Source organism: Mangifera indica, chromosome 5 (genome assembly GCF_011075055.1).
Source record: "Mangifera indica cultivar Alphonso chromosome 5, CATAS_Mindica_2.1, whole genome shotgun sequence".
Lineage (NCBI taxonomy): Eukaryota > Viridiplantae > Streptophyta > Magnoliopsida > Sapindales > Anacardiaceae > Mangifera > Mangifera indica.
The window spans coordinates 17,837,307-17,858,648 of NC_058141.1; the positions used below are offsets into that span (position 1 = coordinate 17,837,307).

The window sequence follows — 21,342 nt, forward strand, 5'->3', positions numbered from 1 at the left end:
ATTAATTAAACAAGGGTTAACTTCTAAGTGTGAACAACCTTTTTAATTATGTAGCGTATCTATTTGGTAAATGATTATTGATATTAAATTTTGTTTTCTTCTAATTTGTAAGTGGTGTGACTGACTTATCCATGTACACTTTTTTTTAATCAGAATGATATATTATTAAAACACAAAAAAATATATATATATTTTTAATCATTTTTCATAATGTTTATGATAAACCCAAATAATTAAAAAAATTCAAACTGAATCTTGCTTATTTTAGGTTTTATTAATTATAGATATATTTTTTATTTTTTTGAAAATCAAATTAGAAAAGGGTATGCTTTGAAGTTTTTGTGGGTTACAAGTAGACCACAAATCTCTTGTAAATTTAAATCCTTGATACAATATATTTGAGAAAGTAAGTCCTAAATATATTTCATAGCATATGTTAGAATACACTAAAATGAACAATATAATATATAAACCTTATACAAATTTTATATAAAACAAGGCATAACATTAAGAGCGATATAATGTGTACCCATTTTTGATACATAAATAGGTACATACTTATTTTTTATTATCATATAATTGAGTGTTATTTTATATTTAATTTAAAATTATCAAATTATATGATGATACACAAAAAATATGTCTCTAATTATACCCTCAAAATGGGTACGGGTAATTTTATTATAACATGAATCATTATTTGCAATTTAAACTTTATATTAATGATATTCTTTCTTTACAATGGAGAAGATAAAAATAGATGGATGCATGGTAATTTTTTTTTTTTAAATCATTAATGAATATTTCAAAGCTTATGGCAACGAACTGAGAATATAAAAACCATGATTGTTAGTGACTTGCCATATGGCATGAGATTACAGAAAAACAGAAAGTAAATTGTAAGTCCTCGATCAGTCTTAATGAATCATCAACTGGAAGACAAAGTTTCATTATTTTGCCTCAGCAATGACCTCATCTAGTGGTAGGAATGCATAAATACCCAGAACAATGCCATCTTATCTTCTTAATTTGTATAGCCAAGCTGCAAACTTTCAGTTATATACACAGCACCACTGCAGAAATATACAATGGATTATCTTGGTATGATACTAGTCGCTGTCACAGTTGTTGTTGTGAGTAAAATTTTTCAAGCATGGAAGATGATCTTCTGGAGGCCTTATGTGGTGATCAAAAGATTTCGACGACAAGGAATTATGGGACCTCGTTATTCACTTCTTTCAGGTTCTCTTGATGAAATGAAGAAGCTGAGAAAGGCTGCACTGGAAACGGTGTTAGATACTAAATCACATGATATTACAGAGAGGGTTGTCCCGCACTGTAACATTTGGACGTTAGAATATGGTCAGTTTAATCGTAATAATAATATAAATCTTTTTGTTTATTATTATGTTGATGATTTGATTTGCTTTATGCAGGGGAGACTTTTCTGTATTGGTATGGAATCCAGCCAAGGCTTTGCATTTCAGACCCCAATCTGGCCAAACATATACTATCAGACAAGCTGGGTTTCTATGACAAACCAAAAGCAAGGCCTTCTGTAGAAAAACTAGCCGGCCGGAGAGGACTGGCTTTAATTAATGGATTAGATTGGGTCAGACACAGAAAGATAGTAAATCCTGCCTTCACCATTGAGAAGCTCAAGGTTATTTTTTTAATATTTATCTGTTGTATATTTATCTATGATAGTATGCTATTAGTTATGGAATTTAATAAATATTTTCAATTGATCAGCTCATGATGAAGGGAATGACATCATGTACCATATCCATGCTTGACAATTGGGAAAACCAGACTACCAAAACTAACAAAAAGATTGACGTATATGAGGAATTCAAAACTTTACTTGCCGATATAATTGCCCACACGGCCTTTGGAAGTAGCTTTGCGGAAGGGAAGGAGGCCTTCAGAGCTCAAATTGAGCTTCAGCAGTTCTGTGCGGCTTCAAGTGCTGACATTTTCATTCCTGGCAGCCAGTAATTGCTTATCTTGCAAATTTTCGTTGTTAAAATAATTTATACATTGCTTAACGAGAATTTTCTGTCCATCTCAGATATCTACCTACCCCGTCCAATATACAGGTGTGGAAGCTTGATAAGAAGGTGAAAAGCACACTAAGAAACATCATAGAGAGTAGATTGAATACTCCTAAAGATACCAAAAATTCAGATGGATACGGAGATGATCTAATTGGTGTAATGATTGAAAACTCAGAAATGGTTGATCAAAGTGGATCTGGTCCCAAGTTAAACATGGATGAGATTGTGGAAGAATGCAAAACATTCTTCTTCGCAGGACATGAAACCACAGCCAATTGCTTGACCTGGACCATTTTCTTGTTGAGTCTACATCAAGAATGGCAAACAAAACTTAGAGAAGAAATATTAAATGAATGTGGGACGGGGTCCCCTGATGTTGATATGTTAGCCCAGTTAAAGTTGGTAAATTTTCTTCATTGTTTTTTCGTTCTTTTAGTTTAATACTGTATATTATTCTTCAATGGACTAAACAGGGCATATCACTTGGTAGGTGAACATGGTTTTGCTGGAGTCTTTAAGGCTTTATTGCCCAGTAATAAGAGTATTCAGGCAGGCAAAAAAAGATACAAAGATCGGGAATTTAATGATTCCAAAAGGTACCTGTGTTGAAATACCTGTGGTGCAGATTCACAGGAGTAAAAAATACTGGGGAGAAGACGCAAATGAATTCAATCCACTCAGATTTATTAATGGGATATCCAAAGCTACAGAATACCCACATGCCATGCTTGCTTTTGGAATGGGTCCAAGAGTTTGTATTGGTCAAAACTTCGCAATGCTGGCAACGAAGACGGCAATTACATTGATGCTCCAAAAGTTTTCTTTTTCGCTATCCTCAGTGTATAAACACACACCCATGGACGGCCTAATTCTGCAGCCACAATATGGCCTCCCCGTTATTGTAAAACCTTTGTGCTAACTTTATGGCTGGACACTCTGTTAGTTGTTGAATAAGAATTGATCTGATTGTTAGTCTTACTGTTACAATGGATTAAGAATTCACTGCAATGTTGCTCAAGGGACAATTGACCAAGAAATTCTTTATTACAGGACAATTGTTGCAGCCATGGCAACAACAAGAAGTAAATAGAACCAAAGTAACATTGTTTTGTTATACAGAATATAATTTAGATCAAAAGGAATGCAAATCTGTTCTAACATATTATACCATGAACAATCAATTTGAAAAACCAACCAAGGACTAATGAAACTTCTTCTTGGATCTCCATGGAATCTTATTACATGAAATTTGATGAAGCCCCGACTTTGGTTCGAAATTATTGAAGAGAAACTTGTCAACCTTCTTGGACTTCTTGTTGGAGACATTCTTGATACTCAAGAAAGAAGCTTTTCGCCTCCTGGGTGCTGGCGGACACGTCACCACATCTGGAATCCTATGCTCTTTAGCAGTTGGAGTCGTACAGGTTTCTGCTTCTTCAAACTTATCAATAAATACTTTTTCCAACGGTGTAGACAATGCTGAAGTTTTGTCTTCAGGATCTTCTTTCTTGTAAACTGACACCATCGTGTTTAGAAAACCTGCAGCCTCCGATTAAACAGAAACAAAAATCTTGGACAAATATCAATATATTTGTCTAAATTTAGAGCTAATTAGCTGAGCTGAAGAGTGGAGAAGTTGAATTTAGAAGAAGATAACTAGAATGCTTGAAGAACTAAAATGAAATGTTAAGGGGAAAAAAAGAGGAAGGAGTGGAGTGGGGTAAAGTCGGTAGAGGGTGAGACTGAGTGGAGACTTTTGACTCTTTTCGATTTGAATTCAACTTGTTGGCGGGCGAACGTGTAGAATGGGGTATCACTTGCCGGCCGCCTTCCATAACAGTAACTTTGACTTGGACATTTTCCAGAATTGACTGGCACCCCAGGAGACACTTACACCCCTGTAATGGTTTCAGAAGGCGACTGGACTTGGGGGATAATAATTTCTATAATCATCAATCTCTATTTTGACGAAAATATGTTTATATATGAGCTGAATTTTCTTTCATTTTTCGTCATTTTTTAAAATTAATTTAGAGTCCGCACCACACAGATTTATGCATTGGCAAACACATAAATTAATTGGATAAAAAAATACATTCCTTGATCGATGCACAAATCTATGCATTACATAGATTTATGTTGACGAAACATCGATCAACTTTTGATTGACCAATAATTTGTCCTCTTACAAAAGATGGAAGAGAACGTTGGTGTAAAGATTTGTTGGCTCTAGTCTTAGTAAAAATAAAAGATAGAAAAAACAAATACTAAGAGGAGAAAATGTATCTTTTTTAAATTTTAAATTAAAAAATTATTAATTTTTTAAATTAATGAGATAAATGTAAAATAATTTATATTTTTTTAAATATTTTTAGTTAAATAATATTTTTACTTTTATCTTGATTTAGAGTTAAAATTTAATAAAAGTTTTAATAAAATGATAAATATTTCAACTTATAAAATTTTATGAATAAAAATTTGAAGATTATTACATCAAACCTAAGTGAGAGTAAGTGTTTTGACCCCAAAACAATTGTAAGCGAATTGGCGGCTCACATAAAAAATCATGTGAACTTCTCTTGCTCGAATAAAAAATTACTTAAAACTGCATGAATATATATATATATATATATATATATATATATATATATATATACACACACACACACACTCTAACTTGCTTAATTTTGCAGTCAAACAATTACTGAGGAGCAAGTGGCTGACTATTATTCATTTCCTCAGCAGTTGGTGTTTTTAAGTTCAAATTTAAATGTAACTGAAACTATATAAATTTTCAATTTCAAGTTACTTTGCCATCCATTATCATAATGAATTAATTTATTTAACTCATTTAACTACAAATTCTAGTCCTTGTATCCAAATTATCTATACAAATTGTATGACTTTGAGTGAAATTTAATAATAAATTATAATAATTATTTTGTAATATTGCATAAGTCTACAGTAAGAGAAGGAGATGGTGAAAAGGCTTGTCAACTGCAAAAATGGCATTTGATCATCAGAGATAAAAGAAAATTTTAATAAAAATTAACTCATAGATAAGTGTTTGTGTTTTTAAGAGTAGACTAAAATTCGGGTGGAAAACAGTATTTCCGTCCTATAATTTAATACTGTTGAATCATGGTTGGGTCAGATTTAGCTTTTTTTTTTTTTTTATGGGTTAAAACAAAAGGCCCAATGTGTTGTGTGAACCTATAAGAGCCCATTAAGAAAGAAGCTTTGCTCTTTCTGGGTGTCGGAGGACACGTCACCACATCTGGTATCCCGTGTCATTTCAGTAGTTGGAGTTGTACAGGCTTCCGCTTCTTCCGAATAGAGCCCGTCAACAATGGGTTGCTGATGGTACATGAATATGGTTTGATAAAGATGATGACCTAAAAACCCTGGCGCTAACAGTAGTTGCACTTGGTGACATTCATATATTCGGATTGTTGAAGATAAAGGCTGACAGAGCTGTTTTAGGACGACATTAATATCTGCTAAAATTTTGATAATGTCCAGAAGATGGTCAAGGTCAACAATCCATTACTGATGTTAAATTTTGTTGTGAGCTTATAAATTAACAACAATTTCCAAAGCCAAGGAAAGACGTGGCAGAGTTTATGTTTCAGATATTTCTGAAATCAGACCGATGATGGACAAGCACAAACTTGTTTAGATGGTATAATATCTGAAAACAAGAGAGCTTTCCGGAAATGTCGAAAGGAAAATTATGCGGTGTGGTTAGGAAACAAATTGAATTTAAAAAAAAATAATGATGGGATTACTTTGTAGAATAGGGATATTGTGGTGAAAGAAATTCCCTTCAATGAATTTGCTCAGACAGCTTTAATCAGAATCTATTAACCACATCTTAATAAGATCTTGACAGCGAAGTATGATAGGATGATTGTTTGATAAGACCCAACTTCATTGTTAAATAAAATGATTAATAAAGTTGATTAAGGGTGCTAATTATGAGTTATCCCCCCTAAGTCGAGGTCAATGATGTAATATGTGATGAAATTGAGTTGACTATTTCATTTTCCACTATAACCAAAAGTTGATTCGTAATTATTCCAAGTGAACCGTTTAACTTTGGCAAGTCAAAACATTCATCATAATAATTCAAATTAAGTTGGGTGATTAAGAAAATAATAGATGACAAAAGCATGTGGTTATGTTGGGAAGTAATGTTAATAGGAGAAATTAAAGTGGGATACATTAAGGGGTCATATTGAAATAGACTTGACTTATCTCTAAGTGGAAGTGTTAAGAGGAACATGGGGTGCTCCCTTGAGGAATTAAAAATGAAAGTGGGTCATGTGAGTGACAATATTGGCATGTTAACATCAAGTTAATTAGCAGGCTGAAAATAGATGGAAAGTTTGTCCAATAGTATCAATGAAATTATTAGCGAATTTAATGAGGACTACCACAATGTCTAATCCCATTATCCCAAACGTGATGGATGGTTGATCTTTCTTGTCAAGTGGTTGTCATCCTTTTGCTAAAGATGATAAACTCTTTACTTTACAATATTTCAAACAACCTTATTATTAATACAAGCTCTTCTTAGATTGTAATCTTTGTGATTTGGGAACGGTATTTGGTTTGGGTAACGTTTTATTATAAAAATAAAATATTATCTTAACGATTAATTATGTAAAAGATTATTGAGTATAAATTATTATTATGTTTAATAAATTTTAATAAAAATTAGTAGGTATAAATAATAATTGTATTTTTTTAAAAGTAATAAAGGAATATTAATATATTATATATTTCATATTTTTTGTTATATTAATTTAAAAAAATTTATTTTAGTCCTAAAAAATTAATAAATAAAAAAATTTAATAAAATTAAGATTATTTTGATTATTTTTTAATATTTAAGATAGAAATGGTAATAAAATAATCGTAATATTTTATTATTTAAAAACTAAATAAGATAATACAAGTAATAAAAGATAAATTACCAAGATAATATTTTTATAATACAAATCAAATGACACCCTTTAGTTCATTAATAAATTAGAATTATAATAGAGCATTATGTTGTTGGTTAAGGGTAAGCCTCAATTGCCCATGTAGGTTGTCTTAGTTAATGAAATTGGTATATGTCTTTAAGTATTGTACCAAAGTAGATACTAATTAGGTCAAGTCTTTATTATGAGCTTTGAATTTAATCTACAATAAACCAAACAAATTAATAACTACATGTGTCGATGAGAATTTTTTTGTCACCAACTCATATATGCAATTTGAAGTTTTACGCAAGATAGGTGACAATATAGTGATGATCAAATAATTAATCCTAATATCTAATGAGCAATACTATGTGTACCCATTTTGGGTACACAAATGTATACACACTCATATGTGTCATCATATGATTGGTTATTGTTTTATTCTTAATTCAAAATCATCCAATCACATGATGACACATATAAATGTATACATATTTATGTACCTAAAGTGAGTACACATAGTTTTATTGATATCTAATATATGGTAAAAGATAAATAAAAATTAGAAATTGACAATTAGAAAGGATATAAAAGGTCGATGGCTATTATAAATACTACTAGACCTTATTAATTAATTTATTTGTAATTTTTTGTGATATTTACCGTTGTTATTATTCATAAAAAATGTCACGAAATGGTTATTGTATTGTAGTGAATGAAATACATCTTAAGAAAGATTCGATTTTAAATAATAAAAAAATAGTTGGATTTCTATAAAAAGTTTTCTGTCTTTTTTACAATAATTATTTTATGTAATGTCTATATCAAACATGTCAATTCGACTAATTAAATCGATTTTAACTTGTTTAAGCCTAAACCAATACAAAAAATAAAGTTCAAACTTTGTATCTACTTATTTAGGCATTACACACATTTGTGTGAGGGAGATTCTTAAATTAATGTAACTTCACTTGCAAGAAAGAAGAAATACCAAATTATTATATTAACATTTTTTATTACAACCTTTTTATTGCTTTGACTTGCAAGAAAAAACGTTGCTGTAATTTAACAATTCATTGCATGATATGTAAAGGGAAGGACAGAGGCGGTCGTGTGGGACTGGATATTTATAGAGTGATATTTCGAACAATTATTTTTTTTTTATATACGTGGCTCGGTTTTGTACCATGTGTTTATTTCTCCACCTAGATTTTTAAGATCCCAATACGATACAAGTGCAAGTCATAAAGGACGGTACTTAGCCGGTCTATAATGAATTAGGCCCCACTCATTGGACTATATTTTCATCTATCTAAACCACTCAAATTTTTTTCTTTTAAAAATTAAATAATTTTATCAAAAAATCCACTTCATTTTAATTAATTCTTTCGGTATAACCTAAGATTAAATTTTCATTTCCCAGTAATTACAAAGTTGGAAGAAAATGCAGCAGAATGAGATTCATCAGTTGGAACCCAAGCCAAGCCAAGTAAGCGATTATTACCAAATACCAATAAGAGAGCGACAGCTATAACTACATATGCTGACGTGGATGTACGGAGTAGATGTGATACTTGATGGGCCCCATAAAGAACACACGTGTTGAAGAAATGCAGTAGCATATATAAAATATATATATATATATATATATATATATATATATATATATATATATATATGAGAATCCGGGGTCATTAGGGGAGGTAAAAGTAGCCTCTTCCTGCAATCATTAAACCGTTACGACATAAATCTCCTACGTGCTTCCTGGGCCCAGACGCCCAGCACATACATATATAAATAAATATACACTATTGCATTATTGAGAAAATTACTGGGCACTGAAATTTTTTCTAGGAAAAGATTGAGTTTGAAGCCAGCTGCATGCCAAACGCACACGTAAAGCTTAAAGCAATGGAGATTTGTCCGCCCAGTAACACAGTAACTTGGATTTGCCCTTGCAACAACGGGCACATTTACCATATCTGCATATTAAAATAATATCAAAAGTTGATACTTTAAAGTTAAAACCGAAAAAGAGATGCTAGTAATATTTTATTCTTAAATAGATGCAGTAAAGAGATACAGGATATAAATAGAGGCAAGGCAATTTACCTAGTGAATTCTGCTTAGTCATTACAATAATGGCAGACAAACAAATTTCAAATCCATCACTGAAGAAGAATATTATACAATTAATGGTAAATATGAGTAGCCTCGTTAAAGAGGGGTTTGCCGACAATCACTGTTTAAATGATGTTGTGTTAATTATATATTACTAATATCCCTATTTTCCCTGTCACCCAGCAATAAAAAATGTTAAAAAAATAACTTGTGTCACCTCCTCAGTCCAGCAACATCATTTACTTGATGTCTCTGGTGTGTGTGTGTGTGTATATATATAGTAGCTGTGTAATTTTCAAACTGAACTATACAAATTTGGTGCTCAAAATGGTGCGTTTCCCCTTTTTGGCATAACTTTTGAACCTTAATAGGGCAAAATGATTAAAGGCAAGACCCCGTAGTGGGGTTTAATTGGACTAAGGTCACATATTTATATACCCCACCCGACACGCAAACCTTATCTATCCTCCGATTAATTTCTCATAAATTTTCTCTATGAGGATAAACATAAAGTGGGCACTGTTTAATTGAGGGTACATTTCAGGGCGTTCCCAGCTGAGCCTGTTGAAGGGACATATACGTACCAAGTACTTGAAATTTAATTTGATTTAAACTTATTGGATCCGATCATCAGCACACTCGTGCAAGCAATGAACCTAGACAAATGCAAGATCTTTGAATATCATCTTGGATATCCTATGTAGGCCATTGCCTCATCTTTAGTCTTGAATCTTGCCTCAATTGTCGCTTCAATATACAAGATTCTGCTCTTATTCAACTCACTTTATAGGTTTCTTCAATGTTCAAACCATGAAATAACAATTCCTACACAGTATTATTCTTTAATTATCTACTATATTACCAATTGTCACAAGTCACAGTCAGTTCTAGATTGTGTTCGCATCAAAATAGCAAATTCAATCCTGGATTTAGCTCTTTATTAGACTTTAATAAGCTTTAAAATATACTTTTGTGGTAATATGCCATTAATTTATTTCTCAATCATAATATCCCATAAGCTTAAGACACTACAAGTTTTGCCCTCATTCGTTTTTCCCACTGCTTCAGTCTCGCACTCGCCATTCTGATGCCTAAGACAGCGCCTTCTCTTTAACTTTTCTCCTTGGAAACCTTCACACGTGTTTGAAAAATGAGTAAGACTAATTATCCCAGAAACCGAAACAAAGTGGGTATTATTATTTACGTGTAAATCTTATATATAATGGCACATCACTTAGAATATGAAATTTGGGATAAATTTTGAAAAGCAAATATTTATTTCATGAGTAAGAACTATGAGTTAACTAAATTTTAAAATAATTGCTGACTTGGCATGAATTCTCTAAATTAATGTATAATTAATTAACGTATAATTAGCATATATAATTGCGAAGGTTGACTTAAAAAAGAAAAAAAAAGAAAAACAGCTCATGTGCTTGCATATGATAAGCTCACGAGTGAATGATGAGGTATGGAGAGATTACAAGTATCTTTTTTTAGTTTTAATTAAAATTATAATAATTTTATCTTGTTGGGTTTGTTAATTGGGACACTACTAAGGCCAAGAAAGCCTCATAATTGTGTTACATGGAGACAAACTATATAATAAATGAATCAAGACTCGTACATATTCTTTATTCTTAGGATTTTAATTTCCTTTATCAACTGATAGAGAGAGAGAGAGAGAAAGAGAAGGTTGAAGATGCTCTTTTGATGGTGCTGTTGTCGGTTTGTAAATATGTAGATAACATAATAACAAGCATACCTTGGTGGAATATTTGCCTTCCAATGAACGACTAAAAAACATTATATTTTTCTGTTCTTTTCCGACTGACCTAATCCCTTTTTATCCTAGATTTAACAAAAACTACATGTAACATATTGCAAAGGAAAAACAATCAATCTTGTAAATATGTATGTACGTATAACGCAACCCTAATACCTATGACCTAATGAAGCTGCATTTTGCAGTGCTGAATGGAGGAATTTTGGCCATGTCAGTTTTAGAAAGAAAGCCGGCTTGTTCCAAGCTAGACTTCAACCTCAAGAGTTCCCCTCCTACTACAGCTATTGATACATATAAGAGTAACACTTTATATACAGATTTGTTCATTCAACATATTATTTTAATTTTTATAAATAAATTTGCATACATAATTTTTTTTTTATACATAAATCATCATAATTATCAAGTGATTAGCCTGGAGAAACTTTGCTTACCCTAATTGTTTTTAGGGTTTTCACTTTCAGCCTCTCTGTCGGTGCTCAAGTGGGAGATAAGAACATTTCATTTGCGCCCACATAAAAAATATAACATATAAAATTCATCTTAATTAAATTGATCTTGACATTTCAAAACAAAATACTTAAAATTCCATTGGCTTTTTGGACAAGTCAAAAGAGAGACAAATTCGTAAATTATGTCAATTTTCCCTAGCTCAAAAATATATGAAAAAAGCTGTCTCTTGCCTTGTAAGTGTAAAGTCAATTGCACAATTGGCTTCTTCTTTTTTTTTTTTTTTAATACTTGAGACAATTTTCCATTTAGTATCCATTAATAACAATAGTCATTTGTCTCATTGGGTAAAAAGAGATTGCGGATAAAGGTGCTTAATTTTGCAAGTAAAATTTAATTATAAGGAAAGAATTTGGTAATTACCGTAAAGGGAGGTGGAATTGTAGTAATATTATTGATAAAACAGGCCCTTAATGATAATTTGAGACAAGTTGGGACCCAAAAGATGGCGTAGAGATATGTTATCTGAACAGTGAAGCACATGCAGATGTTGTGTAGTGCCCAGTATCCAATGGGTCCACACAAATTCGACATTTGCCTATGCACCAAAATTGACTCCATCCATCAACTCACTGTGCACCGTCTGATCTTCGTTACCGTCTTAACCATAACCGGATAGGACCCATTTAATTATTTTTAATAATAATAAAAATTAGAATTGTATTTCTCATTTCTTTTCTCTGTGAATGTGACTGATAATGCGTATTAGATCGTTGATTCTTCTAATCTTTAATGGAGCTTCACATTTTAGTGCTGGCCAGAGCGTCGACAGCTAAGGTTTTTCAATAAGACTTATTTATATTACTGTATAATTGAAGAAGGTGTCGGTTCTAATTAATTTGTAGTCTAGTGTATTTCTTTATTTTAAAAAAAAATTAGAAAATTCAAATAAATAAATAAATAAAAATGTCATTCATGATTTATTCAGTGTTTCTGCATCTTTTGATCTGTCTAAATGAAAATACCCAACATTTTTAAAATTGATTCAGATATTATTTTGATAGAAAAGACACTCTAATCTAATCAATGATTGAATCGATTGATCAGTGATTTGATTGATTAATTATTTAAATATAATATTTAAAAATTATAATTTATTATTAATTATATAATTTAATTTATTTAATATTAAAATAAATTTAGTTTGATAATATATATATATATATATATATCATATATGATAGATGAAATTTTGTGTTTAAGTTCTCATAATATATTTTTTATATTAATTGAATTAAATTTTATTTTATATCTAATTTAATTATAAAAAATAATTTTTAAATAAATAAAAATAGTTTAGTTAGTGGTTGACTATTTAATGGGTTGGAGCGGCTACCACCCCAATTTTTAAAACCAAGAAAATACCTCTAATATTTATTTATTTATATAATCCTTTTGTCCTGTCTTGTAAAATTAAATGGCATCTAAAGCTCCTTAGGAACATTTAGAAAAAAGCAACGATTTGGATAAATAAACAGGTTGTGAAATGGACATTTTCTACTCGGATTTTAGCTGTAATGTTGGCTTTAATTATCCTAGAAATATTCTCAAACATATGGATAAAAAGGGTGACAAAGGATGCCATTTGAAGACTTACGGCGGCACCGACGGTGGAGCAAGTCAAGTGGGGGTGGCGGTGTTTAATGAAATTGCATTTATTAAAGGTGATAAAAATCAATACTAATTAGAAAACCAATTAATGAATTTAATTAGTTAGTCATGTTTGGTGATGGCCGTGTAGACCAAGTAACTCTCCAACAGAGCAAGTATGCGTTAGAAAGAAAGATGGAGATGGCAATTTACAAGACTCAATGGAATTCATCAAAAATAGGTACAGATTGTAAATTTTTAGAAAATGAACAAAAATATTACTTCTTTACACGTAATGATGAAACTTTTCAAAGTGATCATGATTTAGAAGAACTGAGCAAAAAGCTAAAAAGGGTGAAAGAGAGAGAGAGAGGGTCATGTTTTATTTGGTACACAAAAGTGGCTCTGCATAATATTTAACGACGAAATATTATTAGAGCTTGCTTTCCTTTCGTTTCTACATTGACAGAGGGATTACTACTACTAAGTTGGGTTTGACGGAGTCAGAGTGAGATGGATCGTAAATTATTCTCTGCTTGAAATTTCACTGACTTGAGTTACAAGCATGGGTTACTATCAGCTTCTATTTTCTCTCCAATGCCCCACTGGCCCTGCAAAAGACATTAGTTCTCAGACTTTTGATGAGACACCTGCAACTCAGACTATTAACCCATTTCACATATTTGCCAAACCAGTATTTGGAAATTAAAAAAAAGAAAAAAAAAATGGAAAATTTATAAGAGAAAGAGAGAGAAAAGTAAACTATAACACCTTATGACTGAGACTTTTTTCTCTCTGTAGAGATCATTCTTATATTAATTCAACTCTCTCGCGCAGCTGCTACTTCATTTTCTCAGCTTCTCAATCAAACCCCTTTCTCTTTCTCTTCGTTAATATCTATTCTACCAAGGCATCTATCTTCTACAGATTTATTCATACTCATCACTGCTCATTGCTGACAGCTTGCCTAGGACATCAAACTTAACTGTTTTAGGAAAAAAAAAGATTTCTTCCTCATTGTTGTTTAGTCTTTCTCCAAATGGGGAGGCACTCTTGCTGTTACAAGCAGAAGTTAAGGAAAGGTTTATGGTCACCTGAGGAAGATGAGAAGCTTTTGAGGCATATTACTAAGTATGGCCATGGTTGTTGGAGCTCTGTCCCCAAGCAAGCTGGTAATCAATCACTTTTTCTTTTCTTCCTTTCTTTATTCCAATACCTACACTGTGTTTCTTCATTGTTTAATTACTTACTTCAAGGAGAAAGATTGATATTTCATGGTTTTTTTTACTTCTGCATGTGATGAATTGGCAGGTCTACAGAGGTGTGGGAAAAGTTGCAGATTAAGATGGATTAATTACTTAAGGCCTGATTTGAAAAGAGGCACATTCTCACAACAAGAAGAGAATCATATTATTGAACTTCATGCAGTTTTGGGGAATAGGTATTTTCTCATGTCAGTTGGAACATGTTCATTTCTTTTTCTAACGTTTTTCATTTGGCCACTCTGTCAACATTGTTGGACTTGTGTGGCTTTCCAGGTGGTCTCAGATTGCAGCACAATTACCTGGAAGAACCGACAATGAAATTAAGAACTTATGGAACTCTTGCTTAAAGAAGAAGCTGAGGCAAAGAGGCATTGACCCTGTAACACACAAACCACTTTCCGAAATAGAAAATGGAGAAGACAAGAATCAACCGACAAAAAGCTTAGATAAATCCTCTGTGGTATCTAATGAATTGAATCTGCTCAAAACAGAAAATACAAAGCCAAGTTCAATTTCAGTTGCTGCACAAGCCTATCAGTTGGAAATAGGAGGCTCTGCCATCTCAAAAGCAATGGACAGCAACAACATCAACAATAATTTGATGACATCTACATCAAACAAAGATAATTTCTTCCTCGATAGGTTTCCCAGTTCAAACCCCGAAAGCACCGTCGCCAACAGCCAGCCTTTAGATTCGGTGGGGCAGTTCCCCCTTCAACAATTGAATCGCATGTCGAATGCTAGCCTCTCAACAAGCTCTAATCCCAGTCTTTGGTTTGTGCAAACCAGCAAATCTTTAGGCATGAATTCTGAATTCTCTTCAAATGCTATTTCCACCATTCTCTCTCCTATCTCCACCTCATTCCTGCCAACGCCATCAGTGACTTTCAAGACTAGTTCTGGTACTCTTCCCTCTGATAGTCATTCAGTGCCCTCTTTTAACGTCAATGGATCCCGCTTCTGGGAATCTGTTCCCCCCAGTAGTAACAGTAATAGCAGCAGTCTAACTGTAAGCAGTAGCAGCACTGAGTTGCAAAGCAACAGTTCCTTCTTTGAGAACAGTATCTTTCCATGGGGATTGGCAGATTGTAGCTCGACAGAAAAAGAGGGTCAAATCAATCTTATGGAAAACCAACCTGAAGACATCAAGTGGCCTGAATATTTCCAAAGCCCATCATTATTAATGGCGGCTGCTTTACAAAATCAAAATCCACAATCTTTATACAATGAAATTAAATCAGAAACACATTTCCTGGCAGATTCTTCAAGCGGTATTTGGCCTGATAACCAGCAGCAACAAGAAAATTTACAAAATTCTGATATATGTGTTAAGGAGATCCAGAGACTTACTGCCACGTACGGTCATATTTAGCCTGCATTGATGAGGAGCTTCTAATTGAAGCAAGAAGGCAGAGGCTTGAACAAATGTTGTTTTTTTTTCCTTTTCCTTTTCCTTTTGCTTTTCGTCTTCATTTTTATTTTTTATATCAAGTGTGTGCCAAAGATTTTTCTTTTGTATATAAGTCTGATACAAACATTTCTCACCCTCTGGTTCCAGAAAATTTACCCAAAAAAAAAAAAAATCAAGTAATTTGTTCTTAGCTTTTCGTTGCTGCGTTGCGTGTGCTGTAGAGACTAGAGTTGCATAATAAGGCCTTTTGTTTCCGTGCATTGATGTTGCTGCAATTCTATCTGTAAACAATCAAGAGAAAGTATTTGTTATCAATTTTTTATTTTACTTTTCCTTTTTTTATCATGACCCTTTTTTTTAAATGAGAAACCGGTTGGAACTCTGCTTTCGACTTTGTCCACCTTTTATGGCAAATTAGAAAACCGAAAGCTTGTTAACTGAATGCTTTTCTCCAGCGTAAAATTTAAATGGCTGTCTATCATTTTCTCAAGGAAACAAAATCACTTTTTCTTCACTTTAGATGATTTCGAGGAAATAATGCAACTGGATTCTTCTTTTTAGTTTAAAAAATCCCAATACTTGCAGAAGCAGAAGCAGAACCAGAAACTCAAAGGGCTATCAGGCTTCAACCAGCCAGCCTTAGTCCCTCACGCGTGCAAACATGAGCAAATGCATGTGCACACAGAGGAAAGGAAGGGCTCAACTGAAAAAATTTTCAATTATTTTCATGTAAAAAAACCCACAAATGAATTCAGAAGTATTCAGTTTCTAGTCCGTACAAAGGGAAAACGACTGACAATCTAATGAGGACCGTGCAAATACGCTTATGTCTTGTATCTCCTTTATGACGCCAACATTATCTCAACTTAAAACTTGATAAACTTACCAATAATAGGAAATTCCAATTCAAGAGAACTGCAAAGTCAATTTTATGTTAACTGTATATATTTATGTTTTGACAACCAAATCAACGCCATCCACTTGCCTTCATTTTAAAGAGGAATCGTTTGCCAATTCAATGAAATTACATAAGGAGATTCATTTGGACTAAACTCTTGTGAAGTAGAACGGCAACTTTCAAGTTGTTTGCTTTTTCTAAATTCAATGTGCTGAGTGAGAGGTTGAAGGAAAGAAGAATATATTGAACAGGGGTTATGAGCATGCAGTTTTCTAGAGTTAAAGAACCCACAAAATATAATTCTGGTCGGTACACTCATGTTCTGTAATCGCCCGTTGCCAGCATATACAATTCAGGCACGCAAATATTCAAGCCCTGGTAACTTATGATCACATTGTTTGGTGGAATTATTGGGACCTTGAAGCTGCATGCATGTGTGACTAAATTCATGAATGTTCATGAGTAATCTACAAAATTGTACAGATTTGAAAAAGAATATAGAGAGCATGATAGATGAGACCCGTTTTCTGGGTACATCTCTAAATGCTCCAAGTTGAAATGTGAAACCCTCTGCCATCTCTTTGAAATAGAATGAATAACAGGGGGAGGGTAAAAATATTTTCCAAAGATACTCCCAAATTCATTATCAACAAGAAATCCATTTATAAGCAACTACACAACTGTGATGGGCCGGCTTTATACAGAAACTGGGCAAGGTTTCAGTGATTGAGCCCATTTATTCACTGAACAGAACCCTCCTTTTCCATGTATAACTTTATGGCCAAGCGAAGAGGATTCCTGAAGCTAGCTAGATAATTGCAATTAGCTAGATTTATGGCCCATTTTGTTCCAAGTATGCAACAAAAGACATAAATTTACCCATATTTCAGGCTCATTTAAAAGGATATCTGGAGAAATGGGCAGATCGCTGTTGGTACTTGCCCAAATAGTATATGAATCGGGGACCTTAACTTAAAAAGTACTTTTCTAAATGCACATGCCAAATAATTTATGATGGAGACAACATTTATATATCAAGCCACAGCAAATATCTTTTCTTATGTCCATATATGTTGTGCCACATTCATTTCAGCTGAAAATATCAGTAATGTCACCAAATGGTCCGTTCAACATATTTAATTTCTGAGAAAATCAAATCCTACCAAACTCACTATTTTAATAACTCCGTTACTATTGCTTTTGTGACTACACTAAGCAATTGATCTCATTTGCTGAATATTAAACTTGTTTTATTTCCTTCACCTGGGTTTTTTCTTTTTTTTCCTTCCCATTAAGGAGACACGAGTGCCGTTTACAGTTACAAACCGACAAGATGTTAATGTCGTCCATGCACAGTAACTGTGTCTGTGGAGCAAGAAAATAATATATGGTTTTCTATTCCAAAAGGTTTGGAGCCCACCGCCAACCAATTTCTAATTTGTCGGCAATTAATACGTGTTGGGCATTTGTTAGTTTACAATTAATTAGTGTAATCTCCTCTCCAATATTAAAAATGGACACGTCTAAGCATCTCCATTGCCATCAACAAAGCTGGGTTTGACGAGTCATTGGTCAAAAGATCAACGGTCGGTGAGTGGCTGATCTTACCATACCAATTAAACTATAAATGTGATAATTAATTTTAAAAAAAGTAATAGTGCCAAGTTGCAATAAAGGGGCCCACGTTTTTTAAGAGAAGAGGAGAGGATAAGCAGAGTATCGGTTGCATGTAATGACGCCACGTGGCACCGGTTAATTTTGTTGGTCCATGAGAGAATGAAAACGCGGACAGCTGTCCACTTAAACGCGGTTGTATGCATCATCCTCGTCAACTAATACTGCCGAACGCAAAGTCGTGGTTACTATTCCCTTTTTGTCCTTTAGATTCGATGCCCTTCTAAGCCTACAAAATTTTGAAAATTACATTCGCTCAACTCTTTGAGGGGCAATTTCGAACTCCCACCAAACAGGTTTTCCCCGTGTCATGTCATGCGCAATAAATGAGTTTAACACATGGGATTTCTCTTCCGGTTCCCAAAACGTTTAAATAATATTAATATCATTATCCTACACATTTGAATTCAACAAAAATATTTGGTCCATACATATTTATTAGTGAAAGATGAAAATATGAAGGTCAAAAAACTATTTCCCCCCCTATAGTTTGCTGACATGACTTCTCATCGTTTAAATTAAAAAAAATAAGATTTTCAAGTATCACTCAATAAGGGCTATTTTTCAAAATAACAAATACTTAAAGAGTAATCTATAATATTTAAAAACATTAAAAACTTTAATGAAAATTTTCAAGAATTCCAAAAATTCAAAAAAAAGCTTTATGATTCTTTAAAAATTTTTAAAAAATTCGATAGGTCTATAAATAATTTTAAAAATGATAATTATAACTTAGAAAAAATATATATTAACATTCAGAAAAATCAAATAAATATTTTAGTAAACCTTGGGTGGGAATTGTTGTTTTCCCATAGTAAAATTAATAATTTTTGTTGGGATGTGGGTGTATGAAAAACCGGGAAAATGGGGGCCGGGCCGAAGGCCAATGAGTAAGTAAAATGAGAGTCTAGGAAATCGTGTAGTGTTGTGGAGCCTGTACTACTTGAGAGTCAAGACAAGAGTTGCAGTGTTGACCCCTTAACGAATTGATATGGCTCCACTCCACTTGATGTTACGTGTCACTACCTGATCCTCTACGTTGATTGTCCCAACGGTGCCGTGTGGATCATTTAATTATTGCTATGATACACACTGCAATCAATGTGTCACATCATTTCAGTTCAACTCAATTACTATTATACCCATTATAATTGAATCAATCTCAACGCTGACAGGCATCTGGAAGCACAAACAGATGGCACGGGGACAAGGTGAGAGATAATAAGGGCAAATTGGGGATGAAAATTCTCCAAATTTATTATAAAGGAGCTGCCGATTCAGTGTCTGAGTTTACCACTTTACATTGACGTTATTGAGAAATTTTTCAGTAACGACTGATTTACAAAAGCTCAAGCGCTGCCCAGTCTCGACCCTTTTACATTCCTCTCTTACTTTCTTCTATTTATTATTCACTGTTCACTCTTCTTCTGCTGATTGCTCCCGGTTTGTCGCCATGGCATCTGATGAAAGTACGATTTTTGTTTCTTCTACGCAAGAAGATGATTATGATGATACTGACGATGGATTTTATCACCAACATCAAGTGTCCCACAGCTTGTCTAGGCTGTCCATGTGTACAAGCTCCATGTACACAAACGAAGACGAAGATTATAACGACGAACGCATGAGGATGTCTATGCTGAGATTATCTATAGAAAGCTTTGATGGCGATGCTGATGAAGAGTTCTCTGATGATGAAGAATTTAAAGAGTTGGGTGGGCTGTCATCTGATTCAGAAAAAGAACCACAGTGTTACTCGCTGCCAGCAACACCGGCTAGCCGGAGAAGTCGTTGTTCAGTCGGTCAAAAATCGATTCGAGTAAAAGATTATGCGAGTGAAAATGAAGTACAAAAGGGTATGTTAAAGCAAAAGACAAGGAGAAACTTGAGGAGGAGGAAGATCATAAGAGAAAGATGGGTGGATAGTAAGTTTAATAAGAAAGATGAAGAGGAGAACGTTATGAATCATTTTGGTAATAATAGTTTGAGCGGGGAAAGTGAAGGAGGAGGAAGTTGTGGGGGTGGATTGGTAATAATAACAAGGCCAAAGGGAGGGAGAAGGTCGCTGTGTATGGATATGGAGGAAATGAAAGCTTGTAGAGATCTGGGGTTTGAGTTGGAACATGAAAGAATGTTGGAAATGACTAGTCGTGTTTCATTGTCTGGATCAACGCATGATACCAGCAGTGGCGGCGATTCTCCCATCGCCCAGTGGCGTATCTCTAGCCCTGGTTAGTTTTTCACTCTCTTTTTCCAGGCACACTTTAATGATAAAAAGAAACAAAGTGAGGATGGCATTGTCATAAATCTAGTTTTATTGTCGAAAGATTATATTCTGAGGTTCTATATATGATCTGAAATTGTGATTAATTCAGGTGATGATCCGCGAGATGTGAAGGCTCGGCTGAAGGTGTGGGCACAGGCAGTGGCGCTTGTATCGGCAACTCGACACACCACTTGACTATGTATATCTACTAATTACCGGCTCCTAACTTCCTCTGTTTGTTGGACGAAGACGAAGAGTGTTGTTTTTGAAGGTTTTTCTCTTCGTTTTTTCTTGCTTCGAAGATTAGCTTTTTATTTTGAGGGGTTTCCAGTTTTCTAATTGCTCACTACAACCATACTATTGCTCTGTAAATCTCTTCGCTTGTAAATATTACATGATCCCAATTGGAGCCTTGAATTGATGATGGACCTGGAATATACGGTTTGGTTAGATGTATGATTTTGAAAATGGTGTATTCGTTTATTACAGGGATTGAGTTATGTGGCGTTTATGGAGCTCAAGTTGAAGAGTCAAGGCCCATATAATATAAAATTCATTGCATCGATTCTGAAAGCAATTAATATCATTACCTACTACCTCAATCAATCTCTCAAGGACAGAACTGACAAGTCAGAATTAATTTTTTATGTAAAAAATCTATTCATTATTGGACAGGAATCATTCAGAAGTTGAGGAGTATCTCAACACATAAATGTGGAAATCCCAAATGTGTATTCTCAGTCCAAAAGCCTAAATGCAACAAATTGGAATCATAAAGTATTCACAGTAAATCT

At 33.4% G+C, this 21,342-nt stretch overlaps 3 protein-coding genes across 3 annotated transcripts; all 3 read left to right on the top strand.

The window, feature by feature from the left end:
• The first annotated feature begins 781 nt into the window (after positions 1-781).
• Positions 782-3,029, top strand: LOC123216764 (cytochrome P450 709B2-like). Its single transcript, XM_044637324.1, has 5 exons — positions 782-1,362; positions 1,437-1,663; positions 1,753-1,994; positions 2,072-2,459; positions 2,548-3,029. Exons 1-5 carry the CDS (start codon positions 1,089-1,091, stop codon positions 2,974-2,976), a joined length of 1,560 nt encoding a protein of 519 aa, XP_044493259.1. The 5' UTR covers positions 782-1,088; the 3' UTR covers positions 2,977-3,029.
• A 10,747-nt stretch (positions 3,030-13,776) lies between these two features.
• On the top strand, positions 13,777-16,050 carry LOC123216765 (transcription factor MYB61-like). The gene is made up of 3 exons (XM_044637325.1): positions 13,777-14,206; positions 14,346-14,475; positions 14,573-16,050. The coding sequence occupies exons 1-3, from the start codon at positions 14,074-14,076 to the stop codon at positions 15,669-15,671; spliced, it is 1,362 nt and encodes a 453-aa protein (XP_044493260.1). The 5' UTR covers positions 13,777-14,073; the 3' UTR covers positions 15,672-16,050.
• Positions 16,051-19,567: 3,517 nt separating this feature from the next.
• Positions 19,568-20,969, top strand: LOC123216027. Its single transcript, XM_044636374.1, has 2 exons — positions 19,568-20,513; positions 20,658-20,969. Exons 1-2 carry the CDS (start codon positions 19,736-19,738, stop codon positions 20,741-20,743), a joined length of 864 nt encoding a protein of 287 aa, XP_044492309.1. The 5' UTR covers positions 19,568-19,735; the 3' UTR covers positions 20,744-20,969.
• The last annotated feature ends 373 nt before the right edge of the window (positions 20,970-21,342 follow it).